Source organism: Gavialis gangeticus, unplaced genomic scaffold, assembly GCF_001723915.1.
Source record: "Gavialis gangeticus isolate Ggan-Ray unplaced genomic scaffold, GavGan_comp1, whole genome shotgun sequence".
Classification (NCBI taxonomy): domain Eukaryota; kingdom Metazoa; phylum Chordata; order Crocodylia; family Gavialidae; genus Gavialis; species Gavialis gangeticus.
Genome location: NW_017729032.1, coordinates 20,480,737 through 20,505,236, shown reverse-complemented (window position 1 = coordinate 20,505,236; position 24,500 = coordinate 20,480,737). Strand labels below are relative to the sequence as shown.

The 24,500-nt window shown below is 40.7% G+C and overlaps 1 protein-coding gene across 5 annotated transcripts in view; it reads right to left on the bottom strand.

The window, feature by feature from the left end:
• The window catches only part of CEP295 (centrosomal protein 295), a 96,912-nt gene that overhangs the window by 24,425 nt on the left and 47,987 nt on the right, over positions 1 to 24,500 (bottom strand). For all 5 annotated transcript variants that reach the window (XM_019524416.1, XM_019524414.1, XM_019524415.1 and 2 more), the window contains 9 exons: positions 22,306 to 22,412; positions 19,248 to 19,466; positions 18,417 to 18,514; positions 17,198 to 18,296; positions 15,208 to 15,376; positions 14,908 to 15,060; positions 11,031 to 11,255; positions 1,689 to 1,795; positions 507 to 648 (listed from right to left, as the gene is read on the bottom strand). In XM_019524416.1, coding sequence (XP_019379961.1) covers positions 507 to 648; positions 1,689 to 1,795; positions 11,031 to 11,255; positions 14,908 to 15,060; positions 15,208 to 15,376; positions 17,198 to 18,296; positions 18,417 to 18,514; positions 19,248 to 19,466; positions 22,306 to 22,412 — 2,319 coding nt within the window. The remainder of the gene's footprint in view (positions 1 to 506; positions 649 to 1,688; positions 1,796 to 11,030; positions 11,256 to 14,907; positions 15,061 to 15,207; positions 15,377 to 17,197; positions 18,297 to 18,416; positions 18,515 to 19,247; positions 19,467 to 22,305; positions 22,413 to 24,500) is intronic.

Genomic DNA, 24,500 nt, shown 5'->3' with positions numbered 1-24,500 from the left:
TTCTGGCCTGAGCCACTGCAGGCACATGGCTGCATTTCCTGAATCAAAGGGAAACGTCTGTTCACTTCTGTTTGAATTTAATCTCTGCAGTTCAGTCTAACTTGCAAAGACTGAATCACTTCAGCCTCAGGCTTTTCGACTCTGTACTTAGCCTTGAAGTTTACAATCACCATACCAAAACTTCAGGGTATTTCTGAAATATACAAGAAACCATCTCTATTCTACTGTAACTCAATCTGCACAGATTAGCCACATATTAAAGTTTTATAATTGATTTCTTTTGAATTTTTTTTTCAATTTTGCCAGTCTGAAAAGGTGAAGGATTGTAATGAGCTGCAGCTGCAACATAATTAACTTCAAGAGTAGCATTAGCCAAAATTGGTCATAATAGCAGAAAAGATGTTACTAGTTTTAGTTTAGTGGATTTGAATAAAACTATAATCAAGAACCATTCCATTACACTTTTTGCAAGAATATGCAAGTTCTGTTTAAAAAAAAATATTTACCAGAGTTAGCAGGACTTATGTCCAACTTTTCGCTGGTTAAAAAGCTTCCAGTGGAAATTGTTGTTGAAGACAAATTGCATGTTGCCTCTTGCAGGCAAGCCTGTGAACTTAAACTGCTGGGCAGTGCTCCAGAAAGTGCTACCTAGGGTTAAAGAACATATGAAGCTAGTACTGTATGTTATAGTTAAACTCAAAATAGTTAACACTTATTTTGAATACAAGAACTACACACTTTATTTTGAGCTCAGTTCAAGTGTAGAAGCCTTCATTATCTGAAATCAGGCAAAAAAAAAGTTCATCATTGCTCAGGACAACAGATCACTCAACACTCTCCCACATGTACACTCTCTCCAAGTCCCACCCCACTGGCATACACACACACACACCACATCCACACCCACACACAATTATGCTGCTTCCCCGAATACACACTCAGTTATACTGCTTCCCAGAACTGTACACAGATCATAACACCATGTAGATCAGCTGATCTTTTGGTGCTCAGATTTGGCTTTCTCTCATCACAGATCTACTTGAATAATAAAAAGCAGATCTCAGAGGAAAAGGAGTACAGCATTTGAAAGCTCTTATGACTATTTTAAAAGCGACCAGCATGGGAAAACTACTAAGTTATTTTATTTCTTTAATTCTACATAAATGTGCCCTGAGAAAGTTTATGAAAATTACATATCTATATATAGAGCTGGGGTTTAACCCTTAAAAGAAGAAATATGATGGTTCATCTTTTTGATTTTTGTTAGTGGATGCCACCAGAAAAGCTGGAGTGTTCGCTCTCAGTTTGACTGCAAAAGGACAAAAGAATTGTAGATTTTGAAGGTTTGCTCCTCCTCTACATCATGCAAGTTAAAAAACTGTTAACAAAAAAGGAAGAAAGAAAAAGACGTAATCTGACTACAAAACCCTTAATTACTGAGGAATTTCTGTCAGATTGCTTGGACTTCTTCATGTTTCTAAAGATTTCAGGAAAACCAAACCCGAATTTCTATTAAAAATGCATGCATAAATCCACACAACTAACAAAAAGGTAGAAGGAACCTCTCATGCCTTGCGGGTCACCTTCAATTCATATTTCCAATTAGTACAAACAAACCTTAGAATATAGCATGTGTTTTTACTATGTTCTAGGATTATCTTAAAAAGCCTGATAACATTATGACTGACCGTACAGTTGGGGCTAAAAAATAACCCAGAATCTGCAGCGATTCCCCTTCCAGTGTTAGCAGAAAAAACTGGTGAATCTTGAGGTATAACAGAATCCTGGGACCGGCCTGAACACAAAATTACAAGAGTTACAAGTGCAACATTTCCACATTTTGAGCACTAGATGGCAACAATACCTTTTAGTTCTATCATTGCAAAGTAACTTGTTGACTTATGTTTCTCTCTTCCTTATTACCTATAAAAGGCTTTCTCCTCCACCGTGTTACTTCAAGAACAGCAATTTCCCTTGACAACACAGCGTAGCTCTCCATAACCAGCTTCTCTGACTTCATATTGCCATGCTTGCTTTCTCTCCAGAAGAACACACCACCAAAAACTAAAGAAACCAGCAGAAGTGGTGCAGTCGCCATCCCTGGAAGCATTCAAGAGGAGGCTGGGCAGGCACCTTATTGAGCTTGTTTAAGCCCAATTCCCTCTGGTGCGTGGCAGGGGACTGGACTCTACCTTATAGGTCCCTTCTGGTCCTTCTATTCTATGAAATAAATGTCACTTAGAAGGCTGAGAACTGGGAATTTATTGTTGGGTGTTGCAGAATGAACCATAGGTTTTTTAGTGTCAGTCCATTTACTGTATACAAGTAACTTCTTTTGCCTAACATTACCTATTTACTGTACCCTGACTTAAGTTTTGGCTTCCAAAAGTGAATGGGAAGAACCAGAATTTGGCTTCTATACCTTTCCATAAAAAGTACAACAAATCAAATTGGTGCCTGGAAAAAAAAACAACCAACAAAAAACCCAGCCAGAAACTAGCTTCAGACTTAAATTTGAAAAAGTTATTTTTAAAGCTGGCAGCACCTTCAAAGTTTGTGTAGAGGTGGGACTCTGATAGATGAGCTCTATTTAAAACATTTTTGCTCAAAAATTCTTTCTAGTAGTAATTTTCAAGTAAGAAAACTTAATTGTGTGCAGGAACTTAAGTATTTTCAAACCATGCCAGATACGTGTGCATTTTTGGGCTCCACATTTTAAAAAGGACATGGAGAAGTTAGAGAAGTTCCCCCCTACCCCCCATTGCTACATGTGTCAGGGTTTCCCTGGCCCCTCCTCAGAAGCATTGGGTGTTAGCTACAGCCAAAGATGGGGATTTTGACTGGAGTGTGCCAAAGCTTCTGCTGGAGCTTAAAGACGGAGGTTCCTGGCTAGAGACGGTCTTGTCCCTTGACCCAGGGTCAGATCACCACATCTGGGATCAGGAAAAACTTTTATCCCAGGGTCAGACTGGGTTTTTTTGCCTTCCTCAGTAAGAAGGGGTGTGGCCCTCTCCCTCAAATCTCTCCAACTTACTTTAACAACCTTGTAGCAGCTAGACACTGACTACCATTGTCCCCCTGCTTTACCTGTAGCAAGTTAGTGCTATTAGGCATTGTGATTGTGCAGCTGGGTTGACTGTGTAGTTTCATTGACAGGTTCTTCCACGACAAAGCACAAATACTGGAAGAACACAAAAACTTGCAGAGTTGTGATTTTTCAGTTTTAAAACTGAAAACATTCACATTAAAAGATGGCCCTATGCAGAACAACAAGCCACACTAAGTGCAGTAAGAGCCGACTAAACAACTGATCTCAAAGCAGCGGTTAATAGGAATCATCATTAAAACCAGGCTGTTTTCATCTGATTCCATACAAATTTGTGCTAGGCTTGAGACCCTGTGTGATATTTGCATTGGTACTTTGGAGGTAGATATAAAGTCATTGCTGACTGATTTTGTATTAGACAAAAAATTGTGGAATGGAGAGTGAATTCTTTAAAATGAGATACAAGTTGCTCAATTAAAAAGAAAATGTCATTCAAGTCATCTCTTAACATACACAGTGTAGTCCACATATGTGTAGTTTGCCTAACTGCATGCCACCATGTGTATTGTTTATAATATATCTGTTGTCTATATACCAGTCATGTGCATAAGATACCTAAGAGCACAGGATGTCAGCCTTATTGTCTACTTTGTAGCTTAACTGCTTAGTTGCTGTCATTTCAAAGCTTCCAAAACTGCTCTAATCTGACTAGGTCTTGTCCATTCCAAGGCCACTATCAGAGGCATACGGTGTTCTGAAAAAGCAGATGCGCCTTACTGAAGGGTACTGTTTGGGTGGTTAATGAGCATTCTTTATATCAGGGAAGTCAATAGTTGGGGTAGGGGCATAGCCTATTTTCCATCCTGAGGATATGCACTTCAATAGAGTACATTAAGTATTTTCAAAGGTAGAAAATGTTGGGACAAAAGAGCTCTCATTTAAATGGAAAGACGCATTATAAGAACCAATGATCAGGAGCTGAAGCCATATATGTTCAAATGGAAAATAAAATGCAAATTTTGAACAGTGGACTGTTTGAAGCCAGAAACTGGCAACCTTAAAACAGTGATGGGCCACTGCCTGTGACCTGGCTGACATCAATTTGTTCTGCCTCTGATTTCCCTTGCACCACCAGTGCTGTGGGTTCCCCCACTGCCATCCTGTCTCTGTGGACCAGATACAATCCCAGCTGTAGGGTTGCCAACCCCTGGATTAAACAATCAAGGACAACAGTGGATTCTCTTCCATCTTTTGAAGTCTTCAAATCAAGATGAGATGTCATTGGTTTAAGCGTGTTATTCAGAAAGGCAATTTATTGGGATCAATACGGGGAGAACTTGCTGAAATGTAATGGCATGCAGATCAAACTAGATGATCAAATTATGGAGATCAAACTAGATGATCAAATGCTCCCTCCTGGCTTAAAGCTATTCCATAATTGCAAAATTGCTTTATTACTTACAGCAGTAATACATTTGTTTTTCTACTATTAATACAAATGATGAATGCATCACAGTTTATTGCTCTGAGCCAAACTAACTGCTAATTTCAGTGGGGTTAAAAGGAGTTTCACCTTCTCTCATTGCTTAGTTACAGGACTGTCACTAAAATGCATTGTATTTGGAGGATAGCAATATAAACATTTTTAACCAACAGATTATCTTTGTCACACACTGCCTCCAGCCTCCTATAAGAGATTTTTGTACTTTAACATACTGGCTGTTACACTGTGACAATTTATTTATTTTTTAAAAATTAAGGCAAGAATACATAGGATTTTATTTGTCCAGTGAAAACAGTGATAAGCTGGGAATGAATGATCTTAACTCTTACTTCCAGAGACAAAATTCCAAGTGAGAAACTGCTCAATGTAAAACATGAAAGAAAATGCCAACCAAAACAAACAACCCCCCCAAAAGATTAGGTGAAACCCAAATAATACAAATTGATGAGAGCAAAGGCATAGGATATGTGCAGCCACAGGCAAATATTTTGCATTGAGATGGATAGTTAAGCCAAAAGAAAATGGATGAGACAAGAAACAATTTTAGGAATCAGAGATCTGACTGGGGAAGCAATGTGGAAGAAGATAATTACATCTGAAAAATGCTAGAGGGACTGTCCTAGATTGGAGGCTGAGCAGATGAACATGAAGGAGAAAGAATGATGCTTAAGGCTGAAAAAACTGAGAAGAGTTTTTATATATTAAATTTAGCTACCATTTTAAAACAAATATAGTATACAAGCCTCACTGAACAGACACATCCAGCCTAAATATGTTCAGACTTAAGAGTTATTAAAACATGTTTTTAATCTATACTTTATATATGGAGGCAGTTTATACTATACAAGGGTTCTGAATTGCAGTCACCAGGTCAATCCTGCAATCCAGGACCATGGGAATGAAAGCACTTAAGATCCTTATTGGGCAGAGAGGATGAGGAAAAAGCATCACAGAAAAACAGTAATAATTTCTTCCAAAGGTCAGGGTAAATAGGTACCCCTGGAAACCTGTTCAAAAAAAGCCATCATAGGGTAAGGAATATAGTAGCAAACAGAGAAGGAAAAGCTCCTTAAATATTTCTATAACCGAATATTTAGTTTAAATGTACATGCAGTTAAGCTGTAACTGTATCTTATATATACATGTATATCCATGTGTACGTGTGTGGGGGAACTTCAGTCATAATTAAAAGAGTATTAATAAAGTTATTAAGGTTATAACAAACTTGAACCTTAAGTTAAAATTTAAAAGATACAATTATTTTTATTCTTATGATGTCTACAAATTGTAATTTTGATCACTTACTAAATTACGTGTCTAGGCTAATTAAAGACATTCCAGGAAGTCTCTGCTTTCTGTCACCAAAGCAAAAAATATATTAAAGAAAAACAGCTTGGCCCATGAAATACCTTAATGTATACCCACCTCCTAACAGAAAGATTTTCTAAGTAGGGACCTACTGAAATTGAAGAGGCAGGTGGCCGCCGATTTGGGGCTGGCTGCCATTTTTGCAGGCTTACAGGTTTGGGGCACTGTTAAGAATAAGGCAAAGCGGAGAGAGTATGTTGTTCCACTCAGAGGGCTGTTATAACTTCCCTTCTCCCTGGAAAGAAGAAAATACTCCTTTTTTCATGGTTGGTTGGTTGGATTTGATAATAGTTATCCTTTCTCACTGGCTAGGAGCCTCTGCAGACTGGTCTTAGGAGCTGAAGTTATGTAGCATATTTAGGAGTATGCTGCATGTGCTGAAATGGTCTTTTGGGAGGCGGGTGGGGAGTGAGTCAGAAAATTCTTGAGACATGTTTAATGGTTGGGTATCTTTTTGAACTACTTGTCCCTCAATCCATTTTTTGAGACACTGTCTTGATGAAAAGTCAGATTTATTAAGGGTTGAAATTTGATGTCCAAAATCTTAACTTTGATATCAGTAATTCACTTCTCAAAATAACTTTTCTAATATAATTCTTAAATTCTTTAACTAATCAGAAGAATGGATAATAACTTCTTTATTAGTCTTTGGAGGGCTGATTCTCTTTCTGGAAAGTTGCATAAGTCTTGCCAGATAACTGCTCCCTAGCTAACATAAATGTCACTGCAGTGGCTTCATACATTAGAAATTAGACATAGCATCAAATGACCTTAACTGTATTATACATAAATAATCTGTTTCTCTCTTTGCGTAACAGATACTGGGAAGCATTGAAGGTTTAGACAAAGAAGTCTTTGAGACTACAGTATTTGCAACTATATGTCAAGGCTTGGCATCTCAAGCATTTAAGGTACAAACAATGTTTAGCCCACTAAGAGGAAACAAGAGTTTAAAAAATAACCAATATCTCATACAGCTATTTCCAGTCCATGCTGTTTTTCATATAGCTTGAAGGCTTTGGATATATGTTGTAAAAGAAAATACTTTCAATAAGAAAATCTTTGGGGCAAAGGATACCTGAAGAAGGAAAAAATGGTTGGGAAGGGGGTACATACTTGCCTTAATGAATACATGCATCACAAAGGATGCTAAATGCAATAAGAGAACCTACAAGGAACAGAAAATGGGACTGACTAGCAGGTAGGTGTAGAGGCCAAAGTACAGAATTAAAGTGAGAATGTCTAAAAGCATTGTTATGCTGGCCACTACAAAGAAAATTGAAGCCAAAGCCATTCCCTGGCCATAGGGGAAGGTGAGCACCAGAGTGTTTTTTGCTATAACAATGCTAAGCTTTTATAGGTTGGAATCTTTGCAGCATGCTTGCCTTTTCACTCGCTGGATCTGGTGCTGCAGGTAGCAAAGGGTGTTAGTCCTGGGGCATCACATTCAGCATGTGCCCTGGACCTCCTTCAGGTCTGGCAGGTGCTGCAAAGAGTGCGTGCTTTGTGCTGGCCTCCCCCTGTATGCAGCATGCATGACCGCTCCAGCTCTGTGGAGTGCGCACTGCCCATGGGGTGCACATTGCCCATGATGCATGGCCTGGACCCAGTGCTGCACACGGCACAGGGGGTCCGGGACAGAGGCTGCATGCCCCAGACCAACCCTCTGTACTGCCTGCAGTGTATGCAGTGCCAGGTCCAGCCCGTCTCCTGCATGTTGCATACAGAGCCAGGATCAGCACATGGGGCTGGGCCAGTAATTCATGGGCTGGATCAAATGGCTCCACAGGCCAGATCCAGCCCACAGGCCTTACGCTTGACATCCATGTAGTATGGAGATTATAACTGTGTACATATGTCCTTATTTGCCGTTTTATTTTTTTTTCTTAAATTTGGAGTCAGAAAGTTTGGATGAATCTTAAATTCAAGGGCATCTTACATTTAAAAGTACATAGTAAGCTAAATTTTGGTAAGCAAAGAGAAAATGTGTATGTTAAGATTTGAGAATCAATAATTTGTCCATTTTGAGATAAATACTGTAAAGGCTTTTTAGTAACTGGACAATATTTTCTTTGGGCATGCAGATTTTATTTAAGACTGCTTACCCAGGCCCATTTATAAACCATCTGTTTTATCCATAACATACAAAATAGTATTCGCCAGCCCTTAAACAAAAAATTCAGTGGCTCATTTTATGCTGAATTACCTGTTCCATCTCAGAGGCAGGCAAAATACGGCCTGTGGGCCAGATTCAGCCCGCTAGACCATTCTACCTGGCTTGTGGGGACCTTAAAAAAGTTAGAAAATTATCATTTTCCCGTGGCTGTCTGTCAAAGATGACAAGGCACCAGCGGCAGCAGAACTCTAGAGGAGCCGGAGGCAGGCAGCAGCAGCAGCAAGGCATGCCCCCCTCCCCCAACTTGCCAACTGGAAGCTTCTGCCTAGCAGAGGATTCTGGTCTGGTGAACCTGGGGCTGTTCTCCATCTCCGTCCACCTGAGGGAAACTCAGATAAGAACAGGCAGAGGGGGTGGAGGGAGGATGCCAGCACACCATGTGGCTCCCAACTGGTTCCTGCTGCACTGCAGGATCCCAGCCCTGCAGCTGGGAACCATATGCTGCCCAAGTGGCAGGTAGGTGGGCAGTCAGTGGGGGGCTGTGGTGGTGGGTGGGGAAGGAAGGAAAGCAGCAGGGGAAAGGCAGTGGTGGCAGGGAAAGGAGTAGGGAATGGCAGCAGGTGGGAGCACAGGGACCCAGGGCCAGGGCTGGCGGCAGCAGGAGCCAGCTGGGATCCGCAGGGGCCAGCTTGGCTACTGCTGTGTTCTGTGGTCCCAGTGTTGCAGCCAGGAACCATGTGCTGGTGGGAGGTGCCCAGCTGAGCCAGCCAGCTCTATGACAAGCAGTGGGGCTCCCAGCTGCAATGCCGGAACCCTCATAGTGCAGCACAAAGCTGGCTGGCCTGAGCCACCAGCACTTGGTTCCCTCAGTTCCCATGTCATCAGGCCAAAACAGGATGGGCCAGGCTAGCTCCATGCGGGTCCTGGCGTTGCAGTAGGGAAATGTGCTGTGCGGCATGGAGCCAGCCGAGCATGTCCTGGCACTGTGCCGACCTGTCCCGTCCCATCCCCTCACCTCCAGGCACCACAGTTTCTAGCTGCAACACCAGGACCCATGCAGCATGGCACAGACAGCTGGATCGGCCCTGCGGCACACAATTCCTGGCTGTAACACCGGGACCTGCACAGAGCCAGCCTAGCCCAATTGTGTGCCAGGAGCCATGTTGAGTCCCATGCCATCAGGCTGGGTCAGCTCGCAGGGTTCCTGGATGCGCAAGCAGCCCCCCCACAAACCCCATACTCATGCACACGCACCCACATACCCCTCCCCCCGACACAGCAATCCAAAAAAACCCTTTACCTACCCACCCTTACTCCCCACACCCCTCCACATGCCCTGAACACCCTCCCCATTTACAAGAATAAGACTTTATTTTGAGCTATTGTACAATCACCTCTAGATACACAACACACACAAATTGAGACGAAAATATTTTTTGAAATAAAATATGTTATTTTAAATGTGTGATTTTCATTATACAAATGTAGTTTTTTTCTGGTTGGAAGATCATAACCCCCACCTCCCAAAAGGAGTACTCCTGGGGCAAGGGGAGGGACTTCTAGTGGCAAGGGTCAGGGTTTTTGGGGGCAGGATTTCAAGTCCCAACATAGTGACCACACGGCAGGGCACCTGTTGAAGGGCGGGGCTACCCTTGTGGCCCTCAGTAGTTCACCATAATACTAAGTGGCCCTTCAGTCAAAATAATTGTCCACCCCTGTTCTATCCAATTCACAAAAAAAACCCTCTGCTGACTTGGGGACAGGGTAACTTTGTGTCCTCCACTGGCACTACCACTGCTGAAACCCTGCATCAGCCACGTCACTAACAGCATAAGAAGTACTGGACAATGGATGGTGGGGTGCCGTTGCCCCCACCACCTCCTGCCATCAGCTGCTTGTGTGCCAGGCCATGGCTCTACCCCACTGCCATGGCCTAGTTGCCATCACCACCACTGCTCCCCCTCAGGCCACCCGGCACTGCCTACCACAGTACCTCCCCTCCAGGATAGAGCTGCAGCCTGAGGCGAGCAGCAGAGGCTGCCGGGCCATGGCAGTGGGGTAGAGCTACGGCCTTGCACACAAGTGGCTGGCGGCGGAGGAGGTCAGGGTAGTGGCCCCCTCCCCACCCCAATCTGTTACTCCTCGCACTGCTGGAGGTGAGGCGGTTCTGGTGGAGGCAGCAACAAGTCGTGCTGCTCCACTCCATCCACCCGTGTCCCGCCTCCCCTCTGTCCCATAGACTTGCATGCAGGGGGCTGCAGGAGCTGTTCTCCATGCTGCCTGGCTGCTATGTACCTATGTACACATGCACGTAGCACCACATGCCTGATCACCCTCCTCCCGCTCCCCCCCAAGCCCCAAGCAGCCCTTTGCAGGCTGGAACTCTGTAAGCCTGCAAGGGGAAACGTGCAGTATCCCATGTTTTTCTCCTTTAAGAGGCAGAAAAATCTCTGATTTTCTCCCTTTAAAAAAGGAGAAAAATCACCACTCTCCCATGGCAAACAAAAAACCCAGATCCTTGTTTATTAGTATGTACAGTGTAAACATATGATGAACCACTAGCAGCTATTTCTCAAAAAAAAAGTATGCAAAAATATGATCCTTTTTTAAAATTTGTTTGTGACCCTTTCATATAGTCTTGCGACCCGCTTTTGGGTCATGACCCACTGGTTTAGAAACGCTGCCCTAATACACAGCAAGACTGCCCAGGTTACTAAAACAGAATAATCACATCCCTGCATTTACATTAACACAGACGGACAATAGGGATTTGATATGCCATTTTTTGTCTCTCTAGTCTAGAGTAAAAATTGTTAGTACATTTTAGATTAATTATTTCATTCTTTCCAACTTGAAATACCCTTTTATAACAAAACCAAACCACTCTACAGCCTTGAAGAAATCAGGCCAGACAAAACAGATAAAAGCTATCTAACTAATAACACTGAACAATTATATCGATCTTAAAAAAAAAAAAAAAAGATAGATTCTCTCACCTGGGTCACACAAGCTTTCAGCATCCACCATCTGCAGTTCATGCCATGAGCTACTTGATGGCTCACTTTGTCTTAAGCTGTCATTAGAGCTTTGTTCTTTGGAGCTTGCTAGGACTCTGGATAAGTCTCTTTCTTCATTAAGAGATTCATGGCTGCACACGTTAGATGTTAGCTCCCCCTCAGTTCCAAAGAAAGAAGTTTCTTCACCAGGAGAGTCAGGCTTACCTGAATTTAAAAATATATATATATTTATTAAGAGGACAGAGATGTGATATTTCAACTTTCTTATAATGAAGTGTTAAGGTGCATATGGTACACTGCTGAGACACTACCCTGAATTTTAAAAAAGTTCTGCTTCAAATGAAAATTCATAAATTCAAGCCAGAAGGAACCACTGGATAGTATAGTCTGACCTCCTATGTAACATAGGCCACAGACTTTCCTTAAATGAATTTGTTTGAAATGGGGCATTTCTTTTAAAAGAAAAAACTAAATCCAATCTTAACTTAGAAGTTTCCAGAAAAATCTGGTAAAACCCCTAGTTAATTGTATCAATGGTTAACTAATACCCACCTACAAGTGTGCACCTTATTTCTAGTCTGAATGTGTCTCTGGTTCTCATTATACCTTTGTGTGCTAGACTGAGACTGCTATCATATTTCCACTCCATATGTAGATACATAGACTGTAATCAAATCAGCCCTCTACAGTTTCTATTAAGCAAAATAGAGGGAGTAAGAGGATAGAAACCTGAGCTTTGATCTCCAAAATCTCCCCCATTTTATAACATCTTTCTTGAATTCTTGATACGAGTACTGGGAGCCAGTGTTCTAGCAGTAGCCGTATCACAGGCTAAATCAGAGACAATAACCCCTCTACTCAAGCTCAGTATTCACAGAATCAGAGAAAATTAGGATTGGAACGGATCTCAGAAGGTCATCCAGTACAGTGGTTCTCAGCCTGTGGCCCATGAACCCCTGGGGATTCAGAGACAATGTCTAAGGGGTCTGCAAAAGATGACTATGATAAATCAAAAGTATGTGAATACCTACCCTTACAATTCAAAGGGGTCTGCACCTCCTTTCAAAATTTCCAAATGGGTCTGGCACCTCCATTCAAAAATTTTTTAGGGGTCTTCAAATGAAAAAAGGCCGAAAACCACTCATCTAGTCCAACCCTCTGCTCAAAGCAGGACTATTCCGAACTATATCATCCTAGCCAAGGCTTTGGATAGCCGGGTCTTAAAAACCTCCAAGGATGGAGATTCCAGATGTCTCTGGGTAACCTGTTCCAGTTCTTTACTACTATCCTTGTGAAAAAGATTTCCTAATATCCAACCAAAACTTTCTCAAAAGATGGGCACTATATTTGCCCTTTTCCAATCATCCAGGACCTCTCCCAATTGCTACAAGTTTTAATTGCTCCATTTGCACATGCAAACAACACATTATCTCTTCACACTATGAACTCAGAGTCATTTGCTTTCAGTAGAACCCAGATGATTCATACCTGGATAGTTCATAACACATTTAAATTTTCAGGAGATTGTACAGTGAAGGACAAATTGTTGCAACTATTCACTGTGACTTACTTCACAGGGTGCCACTTTTCCACTCACCTGGAGTACTGCAGTGGTTCTACAAAACTGACTGAGAAGCAGTGCCATTTGAAGTACAAGCTACAGCTGTCAGTTGGAGCATCTCAGCAGTCCAATGAAGATCTTTGCTCAGCTGTATATACCTCCAAGTTGCTTTATAAGCTTTTTATAGGGCCTATTAATTATCCAGGTTCTACTGAATCTACCATGGTCCAACCATCTTTTTTCTTTTTTAGATTGACTGCTTCCTAGGATAGAGATCCCCACACTGAAAGCCTGGCCTAACATTATTTGTTCCTAGACGTATGACTTTACATTTAAGTATATTAAAATCTAAACCGTTTGTTGTTCTCAGTTTACCAAATAATCCCAATCATGATCTGTATCAGTGATCTGCCTTCTTTCCCAAGAAGTAACCTGCAGACTTTCAGTAATAACTGTATTTTCTTCTAGGATAAAGTTCAGTATGTATACGAACAAGAATCCATACCTGCAAGATCCTGCTAGAAAGATGCTTTCCTGATGAGGTTTCCCCACACATTTTGAGATTATCAAAGTCAGATTTAATGTACGGCACCTTGGTTATATATATTTTAGTTTATTAACCAAATGATGTCTAAATCCCAAGTTAAGTGTGTTGCACATATGCAAACATATCATGTCATTTGTGTCCAGTTCTGTGCGCCCTGCTTCAGGAGGGATGTGAACAACATTGAGAGGGTCCAGAGGAGGGCCACCCGCATGATCCAGGGACAACAGGGCAGACCCTACATTGAGAGACTGCGGGACCTGAACCTGTTCAGCCTTCACAAAAGAAGGCTGAGGGGGACCTGGTGACAGTCTATAAACTCACTGGGGGGGACCAGAAGAGTTTGGGAGAGACCCTGTTTCCCATAGCGCCTCCTGGCATAACAAGGAATAACAGCCATAAGTTGTTGGAGAGTAGGTTTAGATTAGACATCTGTAAGAACCACTTCACAGTCAGGGCAGCTAGGATCTGGAACCAACTTCCAAGGGAAGTGGTGCTGGCTCCTACCCTGGGGGTCTTTAAGAGGAGGCTTGATGCCTACCTGGCTGGAATCATTTGAGCCCAGTTTTTTCTCCCACCCAGGCAGGGGGTCAGACTTGAAGATCTACAAAGTTCCTCCCGACCCTACTTCTATGATTCTATGTTAACACTATTCCCTTTAGCAACCAAATTTGTAATACCATGAATTTGGCATAAGTTACTATTGATTGAAACTGAGCCAAGGCAAAATAAAGGAACAGATGAAAGAAGAGTTGATTGTTAATTACCTACCTTTAATTCTTTAATGTCAAACTAACACATCTAATATCACCCAGATTGTTCTCTTTGCCTTTCTTAAAAAAGATATCAGAACATTAGCTCTAGTACTTGCTACAATATAAACCTAGGTTTGAATGGATACTATCTACTTGAAGAACTGTAGTCTGAGTCTCTGCCAATTTGTGTGGCTTTACAAGCACCTTTTCCACCATAAACAACTGAGGAAGCTAACTGACCGACTCCCAGGGGAAATAGTGAAATCAACTATGTAAAATTACTACTAAACCTTTAAAGGAAACAAAACAGTAACTGTTATGTTTTGCCTCCTAGTTCTAGTAGTCTTGTATCAACAGGAAATAAATCAGACTGCAGTCTGAACATTTAAACTGACTCTGTTGAGTATTTAACAAACCTCAACAAAGATCATTAAAGAGTTCTGTAACAATCTGACACCAAGCAATCATTAAAAAATGTTTTATAAACATCATTTAGGCATGCAGTAACCATCCACTGTTGGAGCACAGCATTTAGCACCTGCTGATGTTAGAAAAAGCTACCCCATTTAGGCAAAGGTACCACAAACAATTCCTTGTCATTCAGAAGAGAATACTTATACTGAAGCATATATTTCAGCAGTAAACAATTTAATTTTTTTTTTAAATCAGCAGCCCTCAGTAGTCCCTATTATAGGGCTGCTCATCTATCCATACCGCAATGGCAGGGTCATATACACAAATGACAGGATAATCAAGCAATTTCCCTTTTCAGTCTGTAAACGCTTCCAGGAAGGCTGCTGTTATCTTAAGCATTTGTAAAGCATGTAGTATAGATTTTGCTGCTGTTGAAATAAACATCAGAGAATCTTACTGAAATCATAGTTGAAAACACTGCTTTCACTCTCAATCATTTCAAAGTCTTAGAGAAAAATTCTGTTGAATTTCTTACTTAGGGTTTTGTGTCTCACAAGAGAGAACATTTAGTAAGCATTTTACCTGCAAGAGAAACATTCCAACTTCTTGGTGTATCTACCTCAGGTATAACACTAAGTTCATGTTGTTCCAAATCTAGACTTAATTTGATTTTTGCCAGAGGTGGTTTTGAAGTTCTACATTTCTGTTCTCTTATTGGAATTCGTTGAGACTGTTCTGTAAAAAAAGATTATGTTCTGTAATTAGCAATCTTGCAAATTATTGACATGTAATTGATAGAATCTGAGAGTAAAAGAAGAGAATTCAATTATAACTAAAAATGCATGCATCATAATTATAATAGAGCATGATATATGGCCTCACCTATTTGCTCAGCTGGACTGATGCGCTGCAAAAGTGCTCCATTTTCATTGTATTTGCTCACATTACCACAGATGACCTCTTCTTGATCATTTTCTGTTCCTTTGAAAAGAGTGAACTGGTCTGGCTTCTGTGTTTCTGTCATCTCTCTATATTGGCTAAAGTGTCCAACCTTAAAAAAAGAACTAGTAGTAGGTAAAACTGTCTCATGCTTTACTAGACATCTTTTTCCTTCAATTTGTTTACATCGTCTATAGCTCTACAACACAGGAGGGGAGAAAAGAAACATTCTAAATGCTTGAGCTTGGCATGATGCTGGTCACTGGCTCAGAACAACAAAACACGTACGCTGCATATATCCATGCAATTCAATGGGGCTCACACAAAAATCAGTTGTGTACTTAACTGCACTACTAGGTTGTTGGGCAAACACATTCAGTTCCTTGCAGGCCCAGGTCCTGAAAACATGCTTATCTATTTCTCAGTCACTAAGTGCAGGGATTTTAGTTTGCTGAAGACTGTAAAGACAAAAAAGTATTCTTCCAGGATGCTTTCCATTCTAGGCCAGTTTAAACCAGGGTGGCCAACCTTTGGCACATGTCACATGTGGCATGGGCAGCTTGTGTGTGGCAACCAGCAGATCACGAAGGAAGCAGACAGCACAGTAGCAAATGGGGCAGGGAGCAGAAAGAAAAGCAGCAAACTGGGCAGGGAGCACAGAGCAAAAAGCAAAATGGGAGATCAGGTAGGAAACGCATAGCAGACAACAGAAAGCAGAGCAAGGGATCAGGCAGGGAAAGGGGATCAGAGAGGCTCCCAGGAAGGATGTAAAGCTTAATTTGAGGCACACCTGCGTAAAAGGCTGGTCACCACTGATTTAAATAAAGATGGAAAGACAATATTTCTTCAGTTTTTTCACATGCATCTTGTGTGGCCAACAGCTAGGAAGAGATTGTTGATCTGAAAATGCTGTGGACTGTTTCAAAATGGATGTTATGGATAAGCATTATTCCTCGGAAGCTATGAAATCCTGAATTCTAGAATGGGCATATGAACTTTAAATCAATAATCTGTACCTTGGTTTAGCAGTGATACGCTGACACCACCCCACAGAAAGGATAATTTAGCAGAGAAAAAGCTGGTTCTATCCTTGGAGGTTCTGGAGAGTGTGTTTAAAGCAAAAAACCCCCCCAAAAACAAGAAAACCCCAAAACAAAACAACACCAGTCTATTTCGCACTTGAACTCTAGCCTGAGTCTCGGTCTGTGTTTGTCTTATTATTCAATCATCATATTAAAGTTTACTTTCATTTCTAGGCTTCTCCTAAGCAGACACAACTAGGAGCATGATAAGTTAGGACAGAAATAAATACACAGAATGAGATGATAATCTTTCTAAACACTTGTCTTTTAAGATTGCCAATTTCATCCTTAGTATCTTTTGTGAATTGGGACAGACTCATTTTATACAAGTGTGATATACAATTCAAATTCAAAATAAAATATAGCTGTTACACAGAAATAGAAATAAATAGAAATATATTGGCTCCTTAGCCAATATAACAGTTTTAAAACCAATTAGCTAGTTTGCACATTTGAACAATTAAGTTGTGCTTTTTAAACAGTTTATTTGACAAAGGGTCTTTCAGACACTTTGAACAACAAAGACTATTAACATATTTAGCTTTTGTACACACCAACTGCATTTCTACAGCTGAAAAGCTTTGCAAGTACTGCAGCTACTTTAATGAACATTATGTTCAGAGATAAAGTCCAGACAAGCTTAGTTCAGCTCCAACTGGAGTGGACAGAAAGTGGTTCTTTTGGCTTGCCCAATGGAACTACTGACTGTAGACTGCAAAGGTTCCAGCTTGAGTCTATGGTTTGGTAAAGGACAGACTGCACATGTAGCCACATGCATCACTTTGCTAACTGGTAAATTCCACCGCATTCTACTGGCAAACAACCTGTTATAATGCACTTATAAAGCATACCTGCTTATTAAGCAAATCCTTCACAGCCTCTTGTTTTCTTTGCATCTGTTCTTTCAATTTAGTTTGTTTCCATATAAGTAATTCTTCCTGCATTCTCTGTCTAGAAAGAAGAGCTTCTCTTTGCATGTCCAGTTGCTTTTGCAGTTGTTTCAAGTGGTCTTGCTGAGCTTGGATGCTTTCTGAAGAGGCTAGCACTCTCTCCCTTAAATTCAATATATTGGAATAATTTAACAACGAAACATCCTTATTTCTTGATGCCAAGGACTCCTGGATCACCCCAGGCCCACGAGATAATGAAGTAAGATGCTGAAATGCCTGAGTGAAGGTTGGTTCAAAGGTTTTTATGCTGCTTTCTGCAGGTATCTGCTGGCACTCTGAAGAGTCAGATGATGCTGCCTGAGTTATGACAGACTCCTCTGTTGGTGGCATACAAGGTACTAAGAGGAGAGGCTGTTTGGGGTCTTCCGTCTCTATTTGTCGGTTTGACACCTTCAGAGATCCTAGATTTTTTTCAAAATGCAAAGTTTGTGAAGACTCGGATGAATCTTCTGTGGGCAAAATGAACTGTGCCTCTGGCTGCAACATATCTGAGGAAGTACCTTGACAAGTCAGGATTGATACTGGCAGCCTCCGGGACTCAGAGGACTCTCTGACCTGATTACTGGAATTCAACCATTCCATTTGCTTGTGTGAAGGGGAATGCTGAAGCAACTGAAATGGTCTTTGCTTCAACTCTGAGGTAAGTGAACACTGTAACTGACTACTCAAGCCCGTACTCTGCATTAGCTCATTGTCTCTTTGCCCAAGTGTTTTTTCTAACACACCATGTGCTCTGGAACACCTGATTAATGGCTGTGCAAGTTCTTGAGCCTGCATTTGTTCAGTTGACTGACAGGCTGTTGGATGAACTCGCTGAAGCACTGCAGGTGCATGGGTTTTGAAAACTGATTCCAAAGTAGGTTTGAAAGCAACACATCTTGACTCTGATGCAACTGTAGAGCTTAAGGGTATAGTAGAAATTGAAGGATATCTTTGCTTCAACTTATTCTGGTACTCCTGTAAACGTTTTCTGGCTTCTTCAATTGACTGTTTGTGCAACCTAAAACAGAATGACAATGTGTCTGTTGTGTGACATAAAGACCTTCGTAATTACTGGATCAGCAATTAGCAAATAATTCTGAAACTGTCCTCTCAATCTTGATTACATAAGGGAATGTACCTGTTCTGTTGTAGAAGACGCTGTTGATAGTTACGAATTATCTGTACATGGTCATTCTCTCTAGGACTGGTAGTTTCTGATACAGCAGCAGTTTCAGTCTAAAAGGAAATAAATTATTTACACATGAAAATTCAAAACAATACACATATGAATACTGAAGAAAGATTAAGGCAGCATGCTCATTCTTACTCTAAGTCAGCTGAAGCAAGTTTGCCCTGATTTCAGCCTGAGGAAGTAAAGATGGACTGCACTCTTCTGAACAATACTGATCGAAAGCTATGTCTTCCTATGACATATCTAGCAAATACTATGGAATATAATGCTGCTCACAGTTGATCTGCAGTTTAAGTTTGAGAGGGCTTGAACTCTAGGGGTTCAATGGTTCAACTCAGTGCTGTTTTTATAGAATCAGTCCCCAGAAAGAGCACTGGAGAACAAGTTCTTGTGCAGATGCCTCCAGGTCATCTAATAGCAAGTAAGATCAGATCCTTTCTACATCACTGATCTCCCTTCTTCCACGTGGATAATCTATAAGGTATCAGTGCAGTCAAAAAGTCAATTTCCCCCACTATACACTTCCTCACACTTTTTCTTGAGGAAAATGTGGTTCTCCCTGCATGGCCTTATTCATTTTTTACCATGGGTCCAGACGCTGTCCTGAAATCCTGCAAAAGTAAACCACTACCCAAAGCCCACTGCCAACAAACAAACCAGTGCTTCCACTTCAAAACAAATGTATTTCCAAGGTAGGAGATCCTGCCTTCTCGCATGGATGAAGTAAGGCTTAAATAAACCTTTATTTCACCAATGGGAATCAACTAGTTCCTTTACCCTCTGTTCCACCTCTGTCTGTTGGTTCATAACCAAATGAGTATTTACCTGTGCCAGATGGGATGGCTGATCTTTCTCCTCTTGCACCCTTGCCTTAATTTCTTCCAAATGAGCCTGCACTCGGCTCTTCAGATAGTCATCCTCTAAGCACATTCGCTTTTCTTCAATTTGTTTAAGCAAGGCCAGCTGTTCCTGTTTTTGTTGCTCTATTTGTTCATTCTATCAAAGAGAAATACTAGTGATTCTGCAAAACTAAATGACAGGATAATCAACTAAGTCCCAAATCACATACAGTGAAATTATCTGTACTACAAAGCAACCCCTATTTTGTTAGCAGCTTCTCATAATAACATGTAAAACTATATATGCCTTTTACTAGACAACAGATTCTTACCAGTCCCTTCACAGTTTAACTTTTGTGCTATATTACATTCATCAACAACTGCTATCACAATAGCACAATGGAGAAAATCAAAATCTAATTCAATCAGGTAACATTTTCTGCAAAGAAACTGGAGGATGGAACAAATTTCCCATTGTGAAGCTGAATTCAGAATAAGTACAAGTGTTTTTCACAATCTATAGTGATTTTCAAAGATTTAAGACATTTTATTAATGTTAAATTAAGTCTCTCAGTACCTCTGAAGTACTTAACGGATATATAACTTACAGTGCACTTCACAAACCTCTGAAGTGTTTTTTTTATTTTTAATATTTCTCTAGGAATTTATTATGAACCAAAGACTTAGTTTCTGGGCACAGAGATAGTATAATACTATATTCTCTACTTTTTGTCCCAAGGCTATCCATTTGAAATTGCTGCCAGACACTGAACTGGCCAGAAAACAGCAGCTAAGACATGCTGTTCTGAGACATGCTAATCTTTACAGAACGCACATCAGAGCCTCAAACAGAGGTGTCATATGACAGATGGCTGCTCCATCAGTGCACATTACCGAGTTGCAACATGCTCATTTGAGTAAAGTCGAATGGGAGATAGGCCACCTTTTCAGTTGCCTGTATCCATGTGTTCCTTGGATGCCTCCAACATGCATCAATGCAGATTTAGAGCTTGTTCAGTCTGAGCAGGGTCCTACTTAACTCGCAGTGAGACCAAGCCATTTTCACAGCTTGCTTGTGTCCTGAAGGGCTGATTTTGCAGGCATTTCCTGGTGGCCCCACCCCTTGCCACAGACTGGAGAATAAGCCTTGCCTCTCACTGCAGACAGTAAATCTCAAACACGAGTAGCTGCAGGGATTGGCACATTGTCCAAATATCATGGTAAGGATTGTGAGATTCTAAAACAGCGTATCATATAATACGCTGGGGTTTTTATGGGTTGATTTTGTGGGAAAGCGTGGCCAATGGAGTGTTTCCTGGTGATTGTGGATATCACTGGTTTCTGAAAACTGCGAATTAAGTATGTCCCTAAGTATGGCATATAACATGACTAGAACAACATAGCTATTGTTTTATTGTCTGCCTCACCACAAATGTTCAAAGCATTGATCATGAAAAGGTGTAAGCACATAGAACAGAGAAGACATTTTAGAAAAGCCAGACCTTTGGGAACAGGCAATACTGAAACTGAGCTATAAAACGTAGTAGATATGTGAATACGTATCTTGGCAACTACATATCAGTTTCACTTTAATTCTATATTTATACATACATTCCAGACAAATACTGTGATTAGTCTAACAACTGCAATAACTAAGGTTGGCAGATGGGAAAATAAATCTAATTTCCAGACACAATTCTCAATGTTTGGTTAAACATACAAGTAGCCAAGGCAACAAGTAAAAACACATAACATTTTTCAGGAAAATAATTTAAAAACTGACAGCATTTCTTTCAATCTTGCATTTCCTGGCTTGCTGGCTTTTATTTATACGTCCACAAAGTTGAAGTTTCCTAATTTCTAATTTCCTTAGGTATGCTTTTCATTTTTAAAATTACAAACTAACATAAGGTGTAGCACAGGACTGTCCAGCAGCTGGAAACATTTTGAAATGGCAGGCTAGAAGTCCTAGATGGCTCAGGGCTGACACTAAGCCTTACCGGCCAGCACTGCCACTACTTTTTCCTAGAGCTGTTTCTAGCACTGCAGCCTAGCAGTGGCAGTATGGGAACCACCTAGCAGTGGCAGTGGCAGCAGTGCCACCCAGCCACAGTGCAGGACAAGACAGGTGAAGCCCTCACTGCTTTAGCCCTAACTGCATGAGCTGGATCCAATTGCTCCATGGGCCAGAACTAGTTGCTTGGAGGCAGTAGATCTAGAATTAGATGCAGCTACTAGAGAAGAGAATATTAAAAATCCAGACCTGTGGGAATTCCTCGACTCAAACTATAAATGCTTACTCACAGACTAACAGTACTATTGTGCTGTTAATCCCAAACTCCCAAGACAAAGGGCACTTTTAGACATGCTCTGATGCGTTTTGATTAGAATACATCAGAACAGACTGTATTAATTGTGCTGCAACGTCTTGAGTATTCAGCGCTCCGCATTTTAAAATGGTGGCAGGGGGGCTTTAACTAAAGCATGTCAAACAAGCTTTAGTTAAAGTGACCCGCTGCCATTTTGAAATGTGGGATGCTGAATAAACGAGACTGCAGGGATTGTAATTAGAGTGGATCCCGAGAACCACTTCAATTAAAATACGTGCCCCCCCCCCCAGCACATGTAGACACTCAAGAGCACTACTCTTCAGTGAGGATTTTGTCAACATCAAATTCCAAATTTAAGCCATCTCTCCTGTACCGTTTTCAATACAGTTTCTAGAAACTACAAAAGTATTTTCCCCTTACTCTTCAATACCTCAAGAAGAGCTGATGAAAATTAAAAAAAAAACCAAACAAACCAGAAAAACAAGAGATTATGGAAAAATATTAACTTTAAAGGCAGTTTTTAAAGCTACATATACATAAAAAGGGAGGGATAGTCAAAGTTGTTTTACAAACCTAATTAGATCTGTTTGCATTTGAGCCATTCTGATGTAAAATGCACTTTAAGAAAAGGATATTGCTGAGGAAAAAAAACCCACACACATATACCTGTTTTTGTGTCTCTGCTTCCATTCTAATTTTGGCTGCTTGTTCTTGAGGATGGATTAGGACTGAATTTCCAGCTACAACACTCTGTTCTAGTATTTCCAGAGATTCTAAAATACATGTTACTTAGAGTTAGCATATTGTATTGTCAGGAAAATATTTATACTGGATTTGGAAACTGTACGACTACTAACCAGAGGACAAAACTTAGCAATGAATTTACTGTTTTTGCTTGTGATAGGCTTCCATAATTTACTACAAGGACAAAATCGTGGTAAGAGGTTTATTGTCCTCTCTCGTCCACAGTAGCTATAGGGAAGAAAGCAAAGGGCATTTTTCTGTTAGCCAGAGATCCGTCTTTGAATCTCACTCAAGATATCTCATCTCTTATGTACTCTTAACTTAAAATTTCAAGAGTTGAGGAACTTCACCCTTGTTCCCTGTAACCATCCTCCCAGAAGCAGCAGATACAGAAGTGGCTTATTTTCATACACTTACCCTCCTGAAAGAGGCCTTATTCACACACTTTGCCCTTTCGCTCATTCCTAGCACTCAAACTGGGAGTAGGGAATGTCTCACTTTTCATAGGCCTGCAAATCCCTCCTTTTATTTCTGCTATTGCTTGTAGCTTCCTGAGACAGTTCCCTAAAATCCTATAATCATTTTCACTGCTACCTCAGAAGAGATTTAATACGTTTCACCAGAGCTGCTAAGAAGAGATCAGCAAAAGGGACTCAAATTCTGCAATTAGGAAAGGTGTAGAGGCAGCATTACCAGGTAATAAAAAATGGGATTCTCCTCACCAACTCAAACAAGGGAATATTAAGCCTCTGTGCTTCTGCCATCTCAGTAACTCAGTGAAAATTTAACTATATGGTCAGATTCAATGTTGTTCACAATCTAGCAGTGACATTTGGTCTGATAATTGTCAAAGCTCCCACTAGTTTGTAACTATTTACTAGAAAAGGTTTCCTGCTTCCTTCTGGTAAGTATATTTCTCACCCTTAAAGGCAATAAGGGAAAAAAAAATAACTTCTCTAGCAGAGCCAAGCTCAACATTTTGGGGGAATAACTGTAAAACTTTAGCAAAGATCTTTAAAAGCACATGCACAATTAAAAAGTTCAGTCAAAGGCAAACAGCATGATGGGCTGGATTACTAGAGAAGTCGCTTGCAAATAAAGGGAAATGATTCTTCTGCTCTATTTAGTCTTGCCTGGAGTACTTGTCCGGTTTTGTGCCCTGCACTTCAAGAGATGCAGTTAAATGATTAGAGGCCTAGGAGACATGACTTATGAGAAAAGGCTGAAAGAACATAGAATTATTTAGTTTAGAGAAGAAAAGACAAGAGAATTTAATGACAGTCTTCAAATACCTGAAGGATGAATACAAAGAGGATGGAGATGGACTCTTCGCTGCAACTACAGGGACAGGACAAGAAGCAATGTCTCAAGTCACAGCAAGGGAAATTTAGGTTGGATATTAGGAAGAAATATGTTGTACTATGAAAGTGGTTAAGCACTGAAACAGGCTACCCAGAGAGGCTGTGCGTTCTTTAACCTTAGAGGTGCCTAAGAGTTAGTTAGATAAACACTTGACTGAGATGGTTTAGACAGAGACGACTATCTTGCCTTGAGTAGTGTAGACTGGACTAGATCAGTGGTTTTCAATCTGTGGTCTGCAGATCCCTGGGGGTCTATGAAAGATGACTATGGATCAATCGTAAGTATGTGAATATTGACACTTACAATTCAAAGGGGTCTGCACCTCCAGCCAAAACTTTTGAGAGGTCTGCAGATCAAAAAGAAGTTGAAAACCACTGAACTAGATCTCTGGAGGTCCCTGCCATCCACATTCTTCTGTGATTTTACTTCACAATTTTGTTCTTAAGTTATTACAAAGCTGTTGATTCACTTGCCCAATAATTAAAGTGTTAAAACCTATCACATACTCTAATGCACTGTCATGCCAGAGACAAACGGGAGAAAAATAATAGTTTACAAATCAAACAGTAAATCCAAGCCATTTCACATTAAAAGATAATTTAGCAGAGCACTGTTAGTTACTGAATCAGGGAATCATGGAGCAGAAACAGTCCCATTTTTGGTACATGCATAGGTTCAGCAAGCTCAGAAGTAAACATAATAGAAACATGGCTTCCAATTAATTTTTTTCAAGAATGCCCTTTAAAAGCTTGGAA